This window comes from Corvus moneduloides, chromosome 11, assembly GCF_009650955.1.
Source record: "Corvus moneduloides isolate bCorMon1 chromosome 11, bCorMon1.pri, whole genome shotgun sequence".
Taxonomy (NCBI): Eukaryota; Metazoa; Chordata; class Aves; order Passeriformes; family Corvidae; genus Corvus; species Corvus moneduloides.
Genome location: NC_045486.1, coordinates 7,693,178 through 7,716,128, shown reverse-complemented (window position 1 = coordinate 7,716,128; position 22,951 = coordinate 7,693,178). Strand labels below are relative to the sequence as shown.

The window sequence follows — 22,951 nt, the reverse complement described above, 5'->3', positions numbered from 1 at the left end:
CTCATCCCAGCATCTGACCCTTGAACAACTGCTGTGTTTGGGATGGTCTCTTTTTCTCTACAAGCACAACTTCATAGGTCAGATAGGAAATCCCACCAGTAACCATCACTTACATTACTTTCTGCGAAGATACCAGTGCACCCGGTACAGCTGTGCAGTACATGGCTGGGGCAGCAGTGCCCAGCTTTGATGGGCAGGGGGGTGACAGCTTTGGCAGAGCTGGCTCAGCACAGCTTGGAATTAAGTGGTTTGCAGTCTGTGTGTGTGTGTCCGAGAAGGGGAAAGAGAGGACACTAGGGAATAGCTAAAAGGGGAAATGTAAAACAAAGAACTTGAGTAAAATACATGTAAAAAGAAATAGATGAAGACAATATGGAGGAAGCTAAATAAGGAAGGTAGGACAAAATTACCTTGGAGGAGGGAGAATGAAGTAGGTACAGTGCTGGTTTTATTACTCTGTAATGAGGGGTAAAAGTGGTAGAAATGAGGAGAGGCTAAACAGGGCAAAACAAACAAAAGCTTTTTCACAAGTTTTTCCTCTCTCAGTGTGTCGGCAGCAATACTATTAATGTGGTTTGTGTAATACTGTGGCATTCTTGGATTTTGCACATTTTGGTGGGGGGTGAGGGGAACAAGAATGTTTCCTACTTGAGACACATCTCTTGGCTTTGTCAGGCACTAACCATCAAGGGAAGAGATGGATATATGCATGTGTGAGCACTTATTAATAGTTCATCTTTTGGTTTCTTATGCATTGCTTTTACTGTTTCTGTTTGGACTTCTTAATTTTATTTAACAATTCTCATTTTCTATACTGTGAATACTATTTTTTAGACAGTAGGATGTATGTGTAGCCTTCAGCTGCTTCTGCTACCAGAAGAATGCCCCCCAGAGAAGAGGAGGTGTATGTAGTGTGCTAGGTGGAAGAAGGTTATCTATGCTGGACTGACATGAAAACAATGTTTTGTAGGAACTTCATCTGCCACCTCAGGAAAAATAGGCAGCATTTTAAAATCTATATTCTCACCTACAGCAATAGTGCATGGAATGGTAACCAGGCATTGGGCACGAATCACACTTTTGGAAAAACTTGGGACAATATTTTTCTTACCAAATTAAAAAGAATGAATAACATTTTGGTTTTAGGCACAGCTAAAAGGTAGCTGCTTATTTTAGTTGGCCATTATGTCAAGTAGTTTTCACCTGTTATTTATTTGGTTTTGATCACTAGTTTGCTGGCTTTTTAAAAGGAAACATGATACTGCTTTGAGGGTTTTTTTTCTTCCAAGCAATATAATACACTTAAAATCTAACATATGATACACTTTTAGTCTAGAAACTGTGTTTTTAAGATATTACCAGAAGAGGGAGTGTATAACACTTTCTATACAATGAAACGTGTAAGTTTATTGATGAATAGCAATCAATAACCACATGACTTATATACTAAGTTAAAAAATATTTGTAGGCTCAAATTCACTTTCAAAATAATACAATTAATGCCAACATTTTAAGCTTCTCATTAGGCTTAATTCAGTTTAACACTAAATAATTATATCCAAGTAATGTAATTGACCTGGAAGGCAGTTCAGATTCCTAAGTGCTCTGTGTTGTGTCTACCTGTAACAAAGATTCAAACAGCTTTTCAGTAGCAGTCTTGGATTAGCTCTTGCATTATCCAACTCTGTGAGAGCTCCATAACAGTATGGAACAATTACAAATACCTTTTAAAAATGTAGAAAATAAACAGTAATAGATAAATGTTATATGTAATTTTACGTAAATTTGTGGTAATATTATTGACTAATAGGCCATTATTAGCTCAGGTAATAACAGCCAAAATACTTCCAAACCCTATTATCTCCTATTGATGAAACAAATACATAATGTAGTGTTTGTATAGAAAATAAATATTTTTACTCTATAATTTGTGTAGATGTTCCTGCAGTTGTCATGCAGCTGGGTAACAGGTTAATCTTTTCAACAATACCAAAAAAATGTAGGAAAATAGCCATCAGTATGTCTAATACGTAAACTCCTGATAAACTCTGCCTATTCTGGTGCCTTAGGCAAGTTCTGCCATGTCAGAGAGCTCTGCTGGCCACAAAGACAGCAATGATGTTTTGTTTCCCTGAGTTGTATTAGAGAAAGAAGGACCACTGTCAAGAGATTCTTGTCCTATTTTCTGTTCTCTTTTCCCCAAATAATGAGTTGTCCAGGTTGGTATGACACTCTCACTCTGCACTGCTTTGTAACAGGATGCAATTAGACCAGGCTTCTGGAGGGTTGAAGCAGTTCCTGCATAACTGAGTTTTTCCTTGTTGTTTGGCAAGATTGTCAGAAAACCTTTAATTCACAATTCTTTACAGAGTAGCTTTCCAAAAGGTACTCTTGTCTTTTAGCCAGGTACTCTTTTCTCTTTCCCTTTTAGAAAAGGTAGCCTTTTCTCTTTTAGCGAGATCACCTTCTTATGCTTTTACCCCACAGGATTTTCTCCCTCTGCCAGGCCAGGAGTGGTTTTGTGCTGTGTCCTCTCTGTGTGACCCTGCTGGTTGCAAAGAACCTGTTTGTCACGTCTGGCTCTTGGAAAAGCCCTGGTTTCTGTGGAACATTATGGTGAATTCTGTGCATTAGGTAGAAGGTGTGCCCCTTTCAGGGCACCCTTCCATTTTGAGCCTAAGACTTTCCAATGTTTGTGGATTATCTGTAGAGCTGGGTTTGAGCTGTCAGAAGTTGTGTGATGTACACTGAGAGTTTCAAGAGCTGTTTATTAATGTGTGATGGTATATATGGTATTCACATGGAATTCATGGCTCTTCTCCTTGCTAAGAGGAAAATTGTCTGTGTTTCTTTTGTTACTATGTTCTTAAGCATTTTGGTTTTCTGCTGTATTAAGGTGGGCTTAGTGAAGTAATTGTTTTTACTTCTTTCACTTTTCTAGATTATAATGAGAAGCCTTACAGTACTCTGTAAAGCTCTGGCCCTGCTCATCATTGGCATGGGACTAGCTAGCGCTCATTTTCTTCAGTTTCATTTTGGCTTGCAGCCTCTAATAAGCTACATGTAACCATGTGTATGCCTGGAAAGATACCACACTAGCCCTCTCCTGGCCTCTAAGGTCAGAGGAAAGGTTTTTAAACTGCCATAGTTCAGTCCCCCATCACAGTGCCATGTACTCTTTAACCAAAGGTCATCATGTGGATCATGAAGCAATCCACCAGCTATCTTCTAAAAATACCTGGAACTGCTTTAATGGCCATAGAAAATACATATGTGTGTAGTATTGCAAGGCTTGATGCTCACTTATTGCTTGCCACACACTGAGAATGACAGCTAGTGACACCTAGGAACTGGTCAGTGCCAAGTTTTTCTCTCTGTAGGATTGGTCTCTATTCAGGTTGAGGATGGGCACTGACCTTTAGGGCCATACTCATCCCCTTTTTCTGTGATCGCAAGAACATATCCGGGGAGGCTGGAGTTGGCAGATAGGATGTGCTGAAAGCCCTGATGAGCTCCTGGGCTGTTTGCTATTTCCTCTGCCCTGTCCCAGTTGTCTAGGTGGCAGAGATTCACAATAGCTGTGGCTATACACTTGAAATCTAATGGACTCAATGTCCTTTCCTGATTTTAGTCCCTGGAAATGACATAATTCTGTACAGAAACCTTCATTCTCTGTGTACACACATGCTACATGAGTAGTAATTATATTTTGTATTTCTGGTGTAAACAAGCCTGTTGTGTAAGTGGAGTTGATTCTAAGGCATAAAACGCTGTCATTTGATTGTGCACCAACAAGCCTGTCAAGTTGTTCCTCTGTACTCGGTCATCTGTTTTATTCTGGACTCGCTCCAGTTTTCTGAAACCTGAGGAACTTCTAAGCTTGCTCACTTGGAAAAGAAAACATCAAAACCAGTAATCTTGCCCAATATATGTGTTTTGTTCTACAGGATGTAAAACACTCTCCAAAGTGGCAGCTTCTAGAGGAATAGAAGTCCACGTATTTCAAAAGCCATTGCCTTGTGGTTCTGGAGGTTCTGGGAATTTAATTCATGCTGTACTTCAGAGCACTTGTTTCCAAATACAAGGCAGTAGCACTACGTTTTATCTGATTTTGCTGCTCCTTTACTAAGGCTGGCTTTGTGGTGGCATGTAGCAAATGCTGGTATTCTTTCTATGCACCCCATATAGCAGCAAAGTCAATTTTCCAAGTAACCATGCTGGAATCCTCAATTGATCAACTTTAAGAAGTATGATGTTAGCTCAAGGCCCATTTTTCTCTTCCTTCCAGGATAATAGCAGCCAGTAACCAAACAATCTCTTTAAAGCAAAATATTTACGACAAAATCATCTTAGACAGTACTAAATGTAAACATAAGCAGGCTGCAGTGTAAGCAAGCCCAGCTTATGCACTGCTGATATCAATCAGATGAAATTCCTTGGAAGTCTGTTTTTTTTCCTATGTACCCCTCAGAGCTTCTAGGAACCGGGAAACTCATCATTACTGCAGCTCACAACCCAGTTCGTTGTTGTGCCAGTCCTTATGCCTGCATCCCTCTCCCTGGGATCAGGTCACAGTTTAATTCTTGCTAGTCCTCACTCAGTTCACTGCCAGCTTTGGCACAAGCAGGCGTTTGGTTTGTGACACCTTTGGGTTGGGCCTTTGAGTGGATGGTTCTGCTCTTTGTTTTGGACAGAGCAGATGGTGCAAAGGCTCAGACTGAGTGGTCAGGATTGGGGGAGAGGGCAGGAATGCTTTTTGCCTGTGTCAGTATTAGCTCACACCAGCCAGTTTAAAGTGGTTGTGAAATTGGTGCCTGAGTTTGCTGACTTTTGAAAAAGGGTAAGTGAGTCTTAATATGCAGTGAAGACAGTGAAGCCTGGTTGTCTGTGGCTTTGTCCTGTATGTTTTGCCATCACTCTCCCACTGCAGCACCTCCTGCTCTGTGCACAGACATAGCTTCAGGTTTCATATAATGTTTTGCCTTTTTCTTTTTTTTCTTTTTTGCTGGCCAGTTTAATAAGACACATGTACAGCTGGGCTGGAATGTGCTTATGGTGTCCAGCTAGCAAAGATCTTCCTGCCTTCCTCCAGTAAGAGCACCAAGAAGTCCTACGTTTGCTGTCAGACTGCTGCTTTTATTGTTATTGATAAACACCAGTATCTTCAGGACATCTCCCAGCAGGGGGTGGGAGGGCACCATTTCAAATCCAGCTCTTCAGTTTTACTAAAATCCACCCAATTTTGAAATAACAGAACACTATAATGTAGGCAAGGGGAAGGATGTGATAGAGCTGCATTTATCTCACTTTACAAAACCAGACAACAAGTGTAATGAAAGTGAAAGATTGGCTAGGGAATTTTTAATCTTAAAACCAATTTTCCTTGCAATGCAAAATGTGCAGGATACTTCAACTTGTGGATTCCCTCCACCCCCCGACCCCCCCCCCCCCCCAATTTTATTATTGTTTGTTTGTTTTCCATTTCTTGACATTCTGCAGTACTCATTTATACAAGGGAGCTACTGTATGTGTGTGTATAGTGATAGCATCACAAATTATATAAGTACCTTTTATGTTACATGTGTTCAGTGAGAAAATAGAAAAAAGAGGCGTTTGATGCTGTTCTTTGTTATCTGGAGTGGTAGGAAGCAAACTTTCTTCCATTGCAATGGTTTTGGCACAGTTCAAGTTGTCCCTCTTGGGTGGTTGTGTAACACCAAAGACCTGGAAATTAGATTCTCTGCAGTGATTCATATCAAACTGCTTCTCTCCCTCCTGCACTGTCCTCATGCCAGAACAGGAGTCTCCTCACTGCAGCCTCGTTCCCTGGGAGCGAGTGGCGTGCGCAGGTGGGTGTTCTTTGTGTGGGGATCTGCGCAGTGCATTATCACAGCTTGCAGGGCTATTTTTAGGCTTCTGAACTTGGGTATTAACTGATGGTGTGAGTGTTTATATTGAATCTAATGCTGTTGATGTTTTGGGGATTTTTTTCAATGGCTTCAAGCACTGTTGATAGAAAATAAAACCTCTTACAATGTTTAGTACCAGGAACAGAACTTACTAATTTCATTGCCTTATATAATGGGTTGTTTTTACTACGTTAAGTAAAATTACTTTTGCATTTGTCACAGTACACTGGCAACACGTGATTTCACTGTGCCACACACACAATCCATTTCAAGGTGAAACCTTGTGAATATTTACTGCATAATGTTACTCAGAAGCCTTTAGACATTGGAAAATAGTAGGTAAAAATGCGTGGATTGAGACAGTTGGCATATATGCTGCTGCTATAACATAAGCAGGCAAAAAATCCCATTGCATTCTCTGTGCCATTGTGTGCCTTCCCATGGGCTGAGGCTGCTCTCTCCCTGTGTGAGTGTCCTGTCATGCCTCTCCCTTCCATGCCAGCTCCTGCCTTGATGCCCAGCTTCTGGGGTTTCTTAGCAGTTGGTTCTTTGTCCTCATCCTTACCCAGAAGGAAGACAGCTTTCTGCATTGTTCCCTGTGGGAATTACATTGCCTGATCTTGGTCAGTCTATTTGTGGAACAAGCAACAAAATAGAACTTACTTGCCCTTTTGTCCCTAAAATAAGAATGGGCCAAATCAAAGACTAAGAGTTCTAGTTTCTAAGATAAATACGTCAGTGCTGGTTCCCCACGTAGTAGTTTGAAGTCAAGAATTTTGTGAACCACTAAAAATCTGTTGGAGACTTAGCCAGTTTTAATTATGGGTGTGAAGAGTGTACAATAGAAACAAATCCTCCAAAAACATGCACGCCTCTGGTACTCATTTTAGTGGTGGAAGGAGTAGTGTTTTAAAAACAGCATAATCCAAGGAAATGTCTTTGTATCCCTGAGTTGTCCTTAACAATTAATGGGTAGGTGACATGAGCTGTCAACTTCTTGAAATTTGGAGGAGCTGGAGCACAGAGGAGCTGGTTGTTGTCTCGTATTCTGTGTGTTTAGACATGGGAACATTAGTATTTAGTATCTGTGGTTTAGGATTTAGTATTAATTTCTAAGCATGGTAATGGGAGCTGTAGCCTCCAGGTTTCTGAAAGTTTCTTTAAATAAAGAAAAAAACCCCAACCCAAACAAAGCCCAGTCTGCTGAAATGGTACTCCCTTCTTCTATTTAAACCTTCTTAATGAAGAAAAGTAATATGCTAACACACTGATGCTAATACACAAAGGTGTTTGTACAAGCCAGCTGCCTCTCTTCTTGGAAAACTTCTTATTTTAGTAAAAAAGTAATTTGCTTGGTTTTAAAAATGAATTTGTGTGTCATTTGAGATGCGAGGGAAGACTGAAAATTTCAGTTTTGATTATGGTAATTTAAAGTAAGAGCCACAAACTGTTTTTCCCTCTTCCATTTGTCAGCAGATATGCTGTAATTTTTATAAGTGATTACTTAGGAAATGGTCCAGAAATTAATCATTTGGTAAAAATTAAATTTTACTGTCCATGTGCTGGCTTTGGGTGGAAATCAGACCTTGATAGTTAGACCTCAGAGTGTGGAGACTTAGGATCTGGAGACCCATCTGGAAGTTCAGAACAGTAAATAATGGAGTGAATTTTTGCTGCTGGAAAAGCACAGCAGGAGTATCCAAGGAATGCTCTGCCAGACCACTGACAACTCAGGGAGCTTGCAGCTGTGGGGATGGTGGATCGCCCCAGGCTGGGCGATGCCAGCCCAAGGTGGGGTGGCTGGTGACGGGCGCATTTGCTGGAGAAATTGTCCTGGAGCCACTGGCAAGGGCTGGCAGCTTGCCGGGAGAATCACGAGATCATCCACAGAGCCTGGTGCCATGGCTGTGTCTGACTGGTGCTGATGCCAGTGCTGCGGCTGCAGGGCCCGTGGCTGGCTGCTGGGCTGGCAGTGGGTGAAGCTGAGCCTGGGCAGGGGTCTGGGGGCAGCTGTTGACTTCAGGGTGCCCGAGGCCAGCCTGGAGCTGCAGTGGCCGGATGTGGCCGGCGGTGCTGCCCGCGGTGCCGTGGGCCTCGGCGAGCTCTGTGCACGACGTGGATAATCCCACAGCGAGGGATTAAGCGCTGTAAGCGGCCCCGTGAGCCCTTCTGAGATGTCACCGAAGCTGTCTGGCACAGCTCCAAAAGCAGGCAGGCAGCAATCTGGCCATGGACAGGTACAAACCGAGGAGCTCTGATCGTCCAGAGCTGCAGGCCGGGCAGAGTCAGTACCTGACAGGGCCAGACACTGCTCTGAGTTGTTTCCCTGCGGAAACTCAAAAATCCCCAAAAGCCACAACTCAGATGGGGAGACTGGCAAGAGAAAAAGTAGCAGTCAAACTTTAGCCACTTGCAGTCCTGTCAGGCCCTTAGATAAATTGGCAGCTGTTAATCAAAATGGTAATTAAAGGATCTATTAGGAGTGTGTTCATTTTAGCTTGTTTTTCTGAGCGTGCTCACCTGTGTCATTTATAAATCAGAGAGCAAACACATTCCTGTTACAGGTCTGTGGATGGCTGGCTGTTGGCAGGATGGTCTGTGCTGTCTCGTTTCATCTCCGGAGGAAGTGGGAAATGCAGGCACAGCCTGCATGTGTCAAGTGCAGTCATGTTTTTCATTTAAAAGGTTAAACTGCACAAACATTTTAGGTAGCACATTCTGATTACAGCACTGCTCCATTCTTTCAAAAGGAAGTGTGAAAAGGCTGGTAATATTTAATTTGAAAGACCCTATTGTGCTGGCACAGTAGGTCTGTGCCCTCATTTGACTGTGTTAGTGATTTCACTGGGATTTTGCTGCAGTAAATTTTTAATTAGTGTATAGTTAACGTGGTCAGTGTTTTTGAACATGAAAACAGTTGCTTTATGCCAGTTGTGACCAGTGTTAATGAAATAAGCAGCAATGATCCTTTTTTATCCTTCAAGACTTACTAATGCCTAAAAATGTTAAACTGGGGTAATGTAAGGATTTGACTTGAAAGAAGAAACCAAGTTCTTTGTTTTCCATTGATGTTACAAATTGTATGTTTACATATCAAGAGATTTCAAATTTTGGAAATTTGAAAAATATTGCAATACAACAGGTTTGCTTCCCATTGTCCTTTTCCATTGTGAAAGAGTTAAGAATTTTGCACTTAAAACCTCAGAACAGAAAGTGGGGTGCTAGCTCTGCAGGCAGCACCTCAGCCAGATCTCCCATGCTGTTCTCATTTCTCGATGAGTTTTTCCTGCAAGTGGGCACTGCCTATAAGTGTAGTATGTCCTGTTTGCCAAAGGGAAGCACATGGGTTGTCACAGCCGTAGGGTGTCCATGCATGTATGGTGACAGGTGAGACATGGGTGTGACATTAGAGAGAGCTGCAGGAGCTCCCTCCTCAGGTCCATCAGTCAGCACTTCCTTGACTCTTCTGTGGGCAGAGAGGGGCTTTGTAGTTGGCCAGTTCAAATAGTCATGTACATGTTTATATTTTATTTTTTAATCTTAAAAAGCTCTTGTATCATGGCAGTGGATGTCACTAGTTAATCATGCAGTGCATAAGAAAAATATTTGTGCTCAGTGTCTTTTTATCCTCTAGTTTCTTAATGACAAAATCAAAGAATGTGATTTCCTTAGCCGACATCACTATTTTTGTGTATACCCTGTGATATTTCCTCTTATTTCCACACTCAAAGTAATTTCCCTCTTCTTGATCTCTTTAGCATGGAGAGCTTTCCATTTCAAGGCCTTTCTTTTACACCCATCTTCAGGACTTTGAGTTAGCCTGTAACCCCCTTTGTATTTTGGTTCACTAACAGCTTTTAAGCAAGTTCTCATTGTCAGCATCTTATTTTTTTGTAGCAGAACCGAGTCTGACAGTCAACATACAACATTTAAAGTTTGCTACATGTAAAGAAATAGCTACAGGGGAAAATGTTTAATTCTCAAATTCTCAATCTGATGTGAATAGAAGCATTAGGAAGATGAAAGCCAGGCAAGCATTTGGATAAGTAAGCTCATCTGAAGTCATGACACAATATTATACTATGTGAGAAGGTCTTCTAAGGAACACTGTTAATACTGAAGAGGAAGGGCATGGTGTTAAAGACATAAACCTAATTTCTGTGTAGAGAGAGAGAGAAAAGAAGAAATTAGGTGGTGGTTCTTCCCCTAATTCTTTATTTGTATCTTTCAATACACCATTCTTTATTAATCTTTTGTTTACCAAAGTTTAATAAAAACTTTGGAATAATGTTGGGCCGTGGTATTTGTTTTGAATTTGCTTTATACTTTTTTTGAAAAACTGAAGCTTTTCTTTATGGTCATTCAGGGTAAACATACACAGCTGGAAAACTGTTGTCTTATATTTTTGAGAAAGCTGACCCATACTTCATCTTGAGGCACAGTTGATCTGTACTGCTTACCTCTGTCTGTTTGATGCTCTTGTTTATCATTGCTGTGGCTTTTCTGAAGTTTATTTCAAATAAGATTTTTTTTTTAATAGTGAAGGAGTGACTTACTCAACACCTGCCTTTTAATCAGACAGTGCAGATACTGTCATCAACAGGCTACGCAGAGATTAGTGCTCATAATGGGGATGTTATAATCTCTCTATGGCCCGATTAACATCTAAGATAGCCTGCTGTCCTTCCATAATAACTTTGCCATATTTGTATTTCAGTGCCTAACAGATTACAAGACAGTTATTGACCACACCTCTTGGCAAGTTCATTGGGAAGCTGTACCAGAAGCTTGAGCTTGGATGTTATGCCGCTGTCTTTTTGACATGTTAAAGCCCTTGCGTTTGGGTTTACCTGAGCAAGGAGGAGGATTGGGTAAACATCCTTCTCTGGATGATGAGGGGAGACATTCCAACAGCTCATCTCTCTGGCTCCATTTTTGCTTGTGGTTCTGCTCCATGAATAATTTAGTGTCCCGCTTCTCAGTTTTCTCACATTGTTCTCAGGAGTTTTACGGGTCTGAGGGGGCTCTGAATAGCTCAAGCAAACCTGATGGGAGTGTCCTTAATTCCAGTTAGCCACTACACAGCACAGAAAGCCCCAGTCTGTTTGCAGGCTTGGGATGGCACTATTCTTGATGCTTCAAAGGCTATTTTACATCTCTTGGGGGAAAACCCATGTATTTTAGGGAGGAATTTTAAATCCTGTTGAAATTGATTACAGAACTGCTTGTGTGCTGAATACCAAGGGTATTGTATTGAAAGGATTGGTAACAAATAAGGAAAAATTTAAAAACTGGTTGTAGAGAGGCAGCAGTTGGGAAACGGAGATACTTGACGGTTATTTATTTAAATACATTAATTTATTGTTAAATTCTTAATAACTGTGTTTGCAATCTGCTCCTCACTCTCTTTTCTGTGGTGTCAATCTTAGATGTCAGGGGAGGTGTGCTGGGTTTGGGGCTGTTCTGCAGCAGTTACGAGGAGATGGCATTCCTGCCCCAGGTAGTGTGTGCTACTAGAGAATTAAAATCCATCCTGGCTATGCTGTAATTATACCATAAAAAGCATAAGTTGTCCTAAATTATAGTTACAGGATTATCTCCTCTTTGAAATATTTCAAAGTACTGAAGTTGGCATTCAGAATCTTACTAGTGAGGATGATAATTTTCCACTTCTCCCTCTCTTTTCTTCAGTGGCAGCAACAAAAATACCCTGCCTACGCCTAATTTAACAGCTTTATCTAATGTATCTTGCACAGTGATCACTTGTGAGTGGATTTTGGTTCTTCAAAAGAAATGTCTAGGAAAACTATAAACTTCCTGTGCTGAATATTTTTTAAGGGAGGAAGTGCAAGACATAAGGTTGCATCAGTATTGCTTGGCCATCGTCTGTTTAAAAGATACTAAATACGGCTGTTTCTTAGTGCCACAAGCATACGTGACTATCAGTTGGCTTCTTTTCATAATTTTGCTAACACTGAGTGATAAATAATAATATCAGCTGCCAGATGCAAACCAGTGCTTTTTTATGAAACAGTAAGACAAAGCATCTCAGGACGCGATGGATAGTACTGGTGCCCATCAGGCCTTGTTGGTCTGTCATACTGGTTGCTTGGGCTCCATGAATATTCTGTTTTGTAGCCTTCTTGCTGAAGTGAAGATGACTTTGTTCAGCTGCTCTCTGTTCAGCTAAATGTGTATGGTCAAACACCACACAATTGAAGATGGAGTGACCTCATCCTGACTTACAGTATGCACAGAATTGCTGGGATGATTAAAGGGACATCAGTGGAAGATTAAGGCAGAATCCTTGGTATGTAGGTCCTGTGATTAGAGCAGGATAATGAAGCAGCAATTAAGTGAGTGAGCAGCAGATCAAGCTCCTGCCCAGACCAAGCTGCTGCACCCTGCCAGGGTGGCAGCAAAGGAAGAGTAATTTGCCTGCTGTGCCTGGGATTGTTTTAGCTCCCAGTTTCTCCTGCAAAATCCTTGTGGATTTAATTTTTTTTTATCTTTGTCATGGTGAGATTAGAGTGGTGGTGGGCTAGAGCTGCACAAGGGATTTTAGTTGCTTGCCAAGTAAAATCTGGAGCTATGTTGAGGTGCCCTTCCATAGCAGTGTCTGTGCTCTGTCATGACACTGATCTGAACTTCCTGGAGAAATGAGAAGACCAAGTCAATTAGCTCTCCAAGTCAATTAGTTCTTCATTACTCTGGGAATGAAATACTCTTACTGACAGCAAATAAATTTTTCATCCTCAGGTAAAAGATGTTTGTTTTAATATGCCTGTCTAAATTTCTCAAATGACAAGTTACACAGTAGCTCAGTGTGATGGAGAAAAGGACAAATTTGCTTTCACTGTTATCATGCTTATACTTTGTGATACAGGCAGACATGAAATAACAATTGCTTAAGCATAAAGGGGTTTTTATACTTTGTTTTGATATACACATCTAATCCTACAGTTTGAGGAGTACTCTTACACTTACTCTACACAATACTCTTAAACTGTATTAAGTCTTTTTCTGATCGTTCACTGAAGTTACAACATGTCTGACCGAACCAAACTTGTGTGTGTTCTCCTGGTTGTGCTTTGTTTTTACCACAGCTGCACCAGCACTGACACAGGGCACTTTGACTTTTTGCCCAGTACTTATGTAAGGAGTCTGTATAAAAAAAACGGGTTTGTGAAACTTGATCTGTACATCTTGTATTTGCTGCCCAAAGCTATTAATTGATGTCCAGAGAGAATGAACAGCACAAAATACTTCCTAGCTTTTGGGAAATAAGCATAGACCTGGGAGGAATGTCTTGAAAATTTTTAAGAGTATTGTTGCTCTTAAATTATTTTTCTTAATTTTTTTACAAGCATGCAGCAAAGAAAGTAGTGTTTTATGAGAAGTCAAATGCTTTTTTCTATAAAAGGCTATCATCTTTTAATATAGCAATAAATTATGAATCACAGTAAGTCCAAGTATTTACTCGTTGATAGAAGAATAAGCAGTAGTAGCCAAACATGGTGAGCAGCTTTCTCTTTTTTTTTTTTTCCTTTTTTCTGCCCCTTCCTGGTTACTTTTTTGCGTTTTGTCAGAGATTGCTGCATGCTGAGGAAATAAACAATGGAAAATAGGATTTTTAAACCCAAGAAAATTGGCAGCCAGACTAAAGGCCAGGTAAAGCTTTTTTCAAGCTCTGGAAGAGATTTATATTATCAATATCTATTTTATCAGGAAGTCCTGTGTCCTTCGGCCTGATGCATATATAATTCTTGCTCAGGTATAGCGCAGAGATGCTGTGTTTTTCCAACTTGATAGTTAACAGTTATCCTGGTCATGGAGCAGAGACATCATTTGCTGGGATGCCATCTCTTTTCACAGCTTTCTAACTCTGCCCGGTCCTTCTCCATAGTGTCACAAACCTGTTGTAAAAATGCAAAGATATTTAAGGAGGATTTTATCTGTTAAAGTTTAGTGTTGAACACAGCTTTCATTTTAGATCAGATTGTTTCCAGTGCTGTGGCATCAAGGAAAACTTTCTGGTTCTTTGTCCAAAGCCAAAAATTACATTTATGATATTTCAAAGCAAAACAAACCAACAAAAAAATCAACATAAAAACCCGAACAACAACAATAAAACCCCTCCTTCCCCTAAATTTTAGAGTTTTGAATCATCATACATAGGTGCAGAATTGGAAATATCACTTTGATGATTATATAATCAATCATGACATTAAAAAATTGTTTTCCTCTCAAGAATTATGTGAAGGGAAGGGATGTGAGTGCCAACCTTTAAAATCTGAAAACTGAACACCTGGAGATAGTTATATTTTTAAATGCTTTTGGGCTGAATCAGAATTCATGACAAATGGGAGCTATGTTAAATTGGCAGAAGATTAGTAGATTTTATTATTATAATATGCTTAGCATAAAAGCTTGGTGGTCTTGATTATTCAGTGACAGTTTATGTAGTAATTTTTCCTATAAAAGACTGTCAGTCTGTCAGTAACTGTATTCATTAGATCAAATATGCAATTCTTAATACATCTGGTTTCAAAAATAATATTAGCTTTCTCTATTGTGATGAGACTTCAGTGCTCTTCACATGGTTTGCAAAACAGATCTTAAGCAGATTTCACTTAAAGCCATGTATGTTATAAAAAGACTGAAACATTAAATATAAGCAAATTGTAGTAGCAGCCCTACCTCAACTTGTATGTATGTCAACAAAAAAACAGGTCTAGGCAGGTTATGAAAAATGAGCTGAAAATTATTCTTGTTTTGTTGATAGACAACGTAAGTCATGGTTATGCAAAGAAGTGGTAAGTGAAGATTTCACAGGCCTGCAGTGTTACAGTATCTCTTTCAGAAATTATCCCAGGATCTGGAAAAAGTTAATTTGATGGGTTTTTTTCTGGGTGTGTCTGTGTATGGAAATCCTCTCTGACAGGTAGACTGTAAACTTGTGTGTGATCAGCCATTAGCCTTAGTTCTCTTAGATAATTTTTTTATTATCGCCAGTTTACGACACTTTATATAAAACTCACTTGGTCGAGCCTGGTGCTATTAAGCATTCATGCAAATAGCGGTAGCATCTCAGTTTGGTGCCAGAACAGTGCCAGTTACAGTTGTCAGAAGAGAAATGTTCTTATCATCCAGATTAATAGCTGAGATTACTATTTTGTCTAGTTTCTTCCTAATGATGGAATGCAAGGAGGTTCTTGATTTTACTCTAGTCCCTTCTTCTTTTTATTTGCTAGGCTTTTTCAAAAAGTAATATTCTCACTTCCTTCAAAAAGCAAATGTCATCATAACAAACTCCCAAGGATTGCATTAGTCATCCACTGATTTATTGGAGATTATTTGTAACTGTGATAAGCACTTGGATTTTGAATTTTCTAAATATACAGAACGTGGAAGAGTATCAAGCAAAATTTCTCATTGTCTCACAGGGTGTAACATCACTGAACTCTAATGCCCCTCAAATAGTAACCTAACAGAGCTGCTCAGGGATTCTTGCCATTGCTATAAAAAGCCATTTGGCAATAAGCACTGCATCATATTAGAAGCACAGGCATTTACTAGAACAAAAATAAGCTAAAGTATTTCATTTATAGACTCTTCAATGGCAGCTGGTTCTAGAAAACTAAGTGGATGATTTTGATAACTAATCATTTTAAATACTACAATTTTAAAGCAGGTGGTTCCTTGAGGTGGGTGATAAGTTACTGCATTTGTTTGGTATTTTTGTCAGGCATTTTCCACTTGTCTTCTTGGTAATTACCTATTCAGAAGTGATGAGTATTTTGCAAAATTTTGCAGAAGGTTTGTTAGGTAGTTTGCACCCATTTTTGCAGTTAAACAGAGAAACACACAGGAGTTGGTTTTCAGTTTTTTTCTTAGTCTAAGCTCTATATTCATTCATTATTTTTATTTTTCTGAGCTAATGAACACATTTCAAGTGCTACTTCCCCACCTCCACCAAAAACTGGCTTGCCAGATGTCTGACTCCTGTGTCTTCCTCTGGCACTGCTGGAGCAGCTCAGTTTTCCCCCTGGTTGTTGCTGTTGTTCTGTCACAGTCCCGCTTGCAGGGGCTGCATTGGGGGTGATGAGCCCCATGGCACTGGTGCAGGGTTGGTGCTCTCTTATTCAATGGCTTCCAGCTACCAGGGGAGTCCTGGCTGACCATCACTTGAGTGACATGTCATTGCTCTATTCAAGATCAAGGGAAATAAGTCATATAAGCAGAACACAGATGTACTAATTTACATTTCCCAGAGTGTTACAGCCTTCTGCACAGGTGGCACTGGACTTGGCTGTCTCTCTTGACTGTAGTTGTAACTTCATGAGTAGCCTGCTGCTTCCACAGTTCACTTAAGTCAAAATCTGTAAGGTGATCCTGAGATTGATGAGTGGTGGATTTGGGCACCTCTAGCAATACTTGGCTGCAAAAGAGGTGTTACCACTGCCTTTCCACTCCCCTGACAGACCTCTTCCTTGTGTCTCTTAGATCTGTGGTTTTCGTTTACTTGATTGCTGGAAGTGTCTCTTAAGTAGTTGTTGGTTACACAGATCCTTGAGGGATCAAAGGTGTCCATTCTATCAGTGAGGACATGGTCCATTAATGTGTCTATGTAGGCAGAGCTGGAAGCTGCCAGATGTTTTGAGAATTCATGGTTCTAAAGAACTGCCTTTACAATAGACACTATTTTACCTGAAATGCTGCTAGCAACGTAGAAGTGTTCATAGTTTGGTGTTAATTAAATAACACGTTCAGTGACGGAATCTTCTACAAAAACTCAGGTTCTTGTAGAAGAATATCTGTTGCTGCTTTTGATGTTGCTGCTAAATAAACAAGAGGGGAAAAAACCCAACCAAACAAAATGCAACAATGCTCAAAAAACCCAATGCAGGTCAATATTTGAGCTGATGTTCTCAGAGGTGTTCCATACTGAAGGTCTGATAGATCATACCGAAAGTTTGTCATGAAGTAAAAGTGAAAATGTTGGATTTAATATTATTTTGATGACTAGGAGACATACTTCCAGATAATTCTTATCCTTTAAGGGAATACGATTAAGCTTGCCTGGCCTGAGGATAGGGGTCTCTTGCCTTTGTGTGTCTGAGGTCCAGAGCTGATTGTTTGAGGTGGAGGGAGAACTAAGGTTTAGTGGCTGCAAAATGTAGCTCCCAAAGCTTAAAGAGACCCTGGTAATCCTATGGAAGCCAGCATTGATTGGAAGCTCATGGATTACAGAGAGGCTTGAGTACTCTATGCTCTGTGTGTGGAAGGGGACCTCCCAAGCCAGTAAAGGAAAAATGTTAATGGAGAAAATGACAACATGAAGTATTTATGAATTCTTTCTATATGGGAGCTTAAAATCCCTTTTCACTCTTTCAGAAAGAAGACACAGCTCCTCCAGCAAGCCGCCTTTAACTCCTCCCGCCTCTTCAGTATTTTCCCTCATTTCATCTTTCCCTTCAAAAAACAAAGGTAGCAGTGGAAGTGGGAGCAATCGCTCATCCAGTGGAGGTACTAGTGCATCATCATCAAATTCCAAGTTGTTGAAATCACCCAAAGACAAGCTGCAGATCAGCGGAAACAACAGGCTGATGCATTCGGTACAGCACAGCAAAGTTCCCCATGACAAAATGTGAGTATGCCTTTTGATAGGGAATTAAATGTCATTACTTGCATAGACACTGCTGTGTCAAGAAAGCTTCCTTTCGTTTCAGAGGGTTTTTGGTTTAAGAGATAATAATTTTAAACTCCTCCAGGTTTTTTCCTGCAGCCTAGTCAAAGATTATAGTTAATGCTCATAACTGTGTTGAAGAAGAACAATTGCAAAGCTGCATCTTAAATCACCATGAATAAAGGTCATTTTACTAGAGGCTCCTAATTCTTTGATATAATCTGCATACTTTGATCATAAGGGAGTTTTAGCTCTGATTCAGGTGTTTTTTGACCTGCACCTGAGATAACAGCACTGCTGATAAAATTTACTGCTACAGAATCGTGCATTTCTCCCTGGACATAATGGGTCCATTGCAGTTGCTTTGGACAGTTTGCAGTGGTATTCTCTGTTCAGGAATGCAAATAATGGTTTCTGAAGTCCCTGGACACTCTGAAATGTCAGGGAAATGGGGGAAAAAATGTGAAAATTAAAAAGATAATAGGAGGGAGGTCTACATTTATATTGGGAATAGAACAGAGTATTGTTGAATAATAACATATTTTAACTTTTTTTTTCCAATTTTTTTCTCTTTGTTTTTCATAAATAACAGTATGACTCCATCTGTCAAAGTGGAAAAGATTCATCCAAAGATAGATGGTGCCCAACTGAAAGCTGCTGTTGGTCCAACTTGTTCTACTACTGTGAGTTCCTCAATAAAGACTGGCCTTAATTGTCCCTCAATACCAAAGCCACCCTTGCCTTCCCCTGGACAGATACTGAATGGTAAAGGTCTTCTCTCTGTGCCTCCATTTTTGGAAAAGAAACCTGAAGAAAATACGAATAATAGGAAATTTTTACATAAAAGATTGTCAGGTAATTATTTTTTAATTATTATTAGCTATATTCCTTTTAGTAGAAATACATATATGGAAATAAGTTCCAGAAGTAAATTAAAACTCCTGTAATACTGTAACTTGTAGTAAGAGTTATTTAATATTATAATTGAAACCTGTAATTTGACATACACTTTAAGGATGCAAACACCTTGAAATTGGCTTTTCCTTTCAGAAACCTGCACAGATCTCAATGGCCTGTCAGTTCTGACAGTTTTAAAATTACACTCTTCTACTATCTGAAAAGATTTTAGTTTCCTTCTTTCTATATGGAAGGTCCAAATGTACACAGAAAACAGAACAACTAGCACCTCATAAACTCAAAAATGGAAACCCAATCTACTCTTCACACTTTTTAACGCAATTATTTTGAGTGTTAGTAGAATGGTAGAAATGTTCTTGACACCGTAGCCAACAAGCAAAAACCCACCATTTGTTTGTCACAATCCATAGTGGTAATCTCTGCTCGTAATAGGCAGCATCCAATCTTCCTTTGAGGTCACTTACAGGTGTTTGTAGACTTGAGATCTCTCTCTCAGCAAACCATAAGCTTGCTGAGAGTGTAGAAAAATTTATTTGTACAATTGAATTGCGCATTTTTATTTGTACATTTGCCTGCGTCATATTTGAAAAGTTTCCAATATGGTTAATTTTTATAATGAAACTAAATGTTAGTATTTCAAAATATCTTTTGATAACTTTTCAATACTGTGTGTCTTTGACAGAGAGAGAATTTGATCCTGATATATACTGTGGTGTCATTGATGTGGAAACCAGAAAACCTTGTACTAGGTCTTTAACATGCAAGGTAGGATATCTGAATCAGGATAAGATTTTGTGAAGTTTTTATTCAAATTCCTGAGGAATATGATAGAAAATGGAGAACTGCAAATTTTTGCTGTTGTTAATTACCACTGTAAATGGTACTTCTCAAAACATGTTGCTCAGAACCAAGAAGAAATTGTTTTTGAAGTTTGGTTAATTATTTATTCAAAAAGTATTCCTTAAAGTAACCTGGAGAATTGTATTTTTGTATAAACCCTTTAAACATGGATGTTTACATGCGACCAACTGTGTTACTCCACATGTAGGTAGCAGGGGACCAGTGTGTTCCTCTCTTTGGGGGGTAACCTTCAGGTTGTAAATTATGAATTTTAAAATTCCTCATAAGCATTGAAAATATTGCTTATGCAGGATTTAAATAATTCAAGCTCTTCCTCTCTGACACCCTCCCCTCTCCCCCCAGCAGAGTCTGCAGCAGGTGCTTTGTAGGAATTTGTGTAAATGCTAATGCTGCTGGATGTACTGCTACAGCCAGCTCCTGAAAGAGCCATGGAGCACGCCTAGAGGTCAAACTCTAAATTAAACAATCCATAAAAACTTTCAGTCAGACAAAATGTATCCTCTGGCTCCAAAATCCTGGGGGACAGAGGACTGCCACTTGGTCCCAAGGAACCAAGAATCCAGATCCCCTGTACTTGTGTAATATTTTGCTGCTTTCCTGCAGAGCAGCTTTACCCTCCGTTTGGGAAACGTCTGGTAAATAAACCACCTACAGAACAAAGGTAAATGAAGCTGGCACTAATGACCCAGAGGAACTGAACTTGAACACATTGCCCTTTTGGAATTACAGAGGGGAGGAAGTTGTTTTGCTAATAGAGGAGGGAAAAGCTGCAAGATTTTACAAGAGAAATAGCAAACCAAAAGTGGAAAAGAAAAAAATAAGAACATTTCTCAGCAATTCTTTAGAATATGCCACTCATAAAATATTTTTTTTAATTGCTATTTGTGCCTAAATTATGTGATAAAAATTTTTACCTACTAAAAGGAACCAAATCAAGCCCTTTATGCGATATTAAAAAGGTATTGTGTGTGACTTTAACAAGTCAGAAAAACAGCTTCCATTTACTTCACCTTACTTAGAATTGGTGCCATTTTTACACATACATGTCTTACTGTCTGTAGTGTTCAGGACACTTAAAGAATTTTGAGTCCTGACTGACTCTGGGTTCTGCTGGATGTTTTGAATTCCTTAATATCTATTTGATTACATTAGTTTTCAAGGAATATATTAGTATATAGAAGGCAGCACAGTACTTTTATAAATATTTTTCAGGTCTCCCAGTAGAAGTCTGATTTTAACATTATTTTGTTGAATATTTTTGTAAGTGAAAGTAAATATTTTCTCTTTTTGGTTTTGCAGGAGTTGGCAATTGAAGTATCAATGTAAAAAAAGGTTTTTGGTTCTAGTCTTAACCATATTAAAAATTTGGCAGTTTGGTTTCTAAAAGGAAGTTTGAAAGAAGCCTTTTACCGAATTGCTGGTTTTGTTACACTGTATCAGACAAGGATATAATCATCCACCAAGCAATTTTAAAGTTTGTTTTCTAAGTCATATTTCCATTTGTTTACTAAAACAGGACTGTGATGATTTTCTCTGTTTTGGAGCTCTAGACATGCGTTTTGAGTGTTTGACTTCCACAAATGTCATAGCCCGCGATTAATGATTTATTCCTGGTTCTGCAGACACATTCCTTAACCCAGCGGAGGGCTGTACAGGGTCGAAGAAAACGATTTGATGTGTTATTAGCTGAGCACAAGAGCAAAACCAGGGAAAAGGAACTTCTTCGACATTCGGATCATCATCAGCAGATGCCCCCTCTCAGGGAACCACATCCCTCACCTACTAAAACTTCCCAGGAGCTGCACCAAAATTCTCATGGAGTTACTCTTACAGAATCAAAGCCTTTATTACCTAATAAACCCAAACCTCACCCCCCCAGTCTTCCAAGGTAAGGAAAATCTGCAGATGCAGTGGTATGAAATGAATACTGGGAGCTTGATGAGGTGGATTTTGAGGGAGCAATACGGATCTGTTGGATGGGGCAGTGTGTTTGCCCCAGGCCTGTTGCCTGTCTGCAGTTAGCAATTACCTGCTGAGGGTAACTCCTGGCGAGGAGGGGTTGGTGGTTGAAGTAGTAAAAGATGACTTGCATCACTGGAAGCAGTTCAGCAACAGTTGGGCGATACTGCTTTTCCAGGGGTACCACCATACCCTGTGCTTTCCCTTGGCAGGTTACAAGACCACGGACCACACCAGGAATCTGTTAATGTAGATTTCTTTCTCTCAGTAATAGTAAGCACTTAAAGGGTGGAATTTTTAGCTGGACTTGGTTCAATAACACCTGGTTACTGCTTGCCTTGCCCAGGCCTCCAGGCTGTCCAGCCCAGCACAGTGGAAATGCCCCCAGCGAGTCTCCTTCTGTCCACGAGTCCCCACACCCTCCCTTGCCTGCAGCTGAGCCAGCATCTCGGTTATCCAGTGATGAGGGAGAATGTGATGAAAAAGAAGAGCCTGTTGAAAAACTGGATTGTCATTATTCAGGTCATCATCCTCAACCAGCCGCTGTATGTTTTCAAAGTTAACCTCAGTCTCTCCCTGGCTCTAATTGTAAACAAGTTACTTTGGGGTTTTACAGGTGGTTTTCTGTGGAATATGTGACTTTCGGGTTTTTTTGCTATATTTTGAGAAAATTATTTTGTGGCCTAGTAGGCAGTGAAGGTTTAACTAGTGGCAAAATAAACATGTTTAAAAAATGTGTTCATAGCTCACTTCCCCAATCCAAAAGAAACTAAAATGCCAGAATACTAAAGATGAAATTGGTAACTGCTCTAAAGGGCTATGGTTTTGGAATAAGGACATGTAAACAGTGTCTTTTTGGTGCGATTTTCTTATTGGACTCCCCCCTCCACACCCGCACACATTTTTTTACTCAAGTTACCAATGTCACATTAAAGGTAGCAGTAAGGTATTTTAATATTTAAATCTTGACAAAAGTTAGTTAGTCTAACTAAAGGCAAATTTATTGCCTAGCCTGGATGTCAAATTATACCCTTTTTTTTTTAAACAGACTTCTAGCAGATAGCTGGTAGGTCCTCAGAAATAGATGTTACATAAATATGTGTGTGTCTGTGTAATGTTTATACATAAAAAGACGTACCGCTAACCTCCTCTGTTCAATCAGAGGAATTCAAATTTGGCTTCTTCTATTAAATATGGGAATATCAGAAGAGAAGAAAATTATCTCAATATATCAAGGCGAAAAATTCAAAATAGTTGTTAGGCCATAGACATAAAACCTCTAATTTGTATTTTTTTTATCCTCTACTTAAACATCTAAAATCATATTTATTATAAACGAATTGTTATTCAGAGAGTTGTCATTGAAAGTAGAAAACACCAATAAAAATCATGTCTTTTCAGTTTTGCACATTTGGTAGTCAGCAAATTGGAAGAGGTTATTACGTGTTTGACAAGCGGTGGAACCATATTCGATGTGCACTTGACTTCATGCTGGAGAAGCATCTTAATTCACAGATGTGGAAGTGAGTAGAAATGAAAGAGTTCTTATTCTTCTTGGTGTTTGTAGAAGTACATGGAACCTGTGATTCTAGTTAAATAACGATAATCTTGTGTT

At 39.6% G+C, this 22,951-nt stretch overlaps 1 protein-coding gene across 4 annotated transcripts in view; it reads left to right on the top strand.

The window, feature by feature from the left end:
• The window catches only part of ATXN7 (ataxin 7), an 89,012-nt gene that overhangs the window by 59,603 nt on the left and 6,458 nt on the right, over positions 1 to 22,951 (top strand). For all 4 annotated transcript variants that reach the window (XM_032121369.1, XM_032121368.1, XM_032121370.1 and 1 more), the window contains 6 exons: positions 17,307 to 17,559; positions 18,191 to 18,453; positions 19,199 to 19,281; positions 21,000 to 21,265; positions 21,683 to 21,881; positions 22,738 to 22,859. In XM_032121369.1, the coding sequence (XP_031977260.1) occupies positions 17,307 to 17,559; positions 18,191 to 18,453; positions 19,199 to 19,281; positions 21,000 to 21,265; positions 21,683 to 21,881; positions 22,738 to 22,859 (1,186 nt within the window). The remainder of the gene's footprint in view (positions 1 to 17,306; positions 17,560 to 18,190; positions 18,454 to 19,198; positions 19,282 to 20,999; positions 21,266 to 21,682; positions 21,882 to 22,737; positions 22,860 to 22,951) is intronic.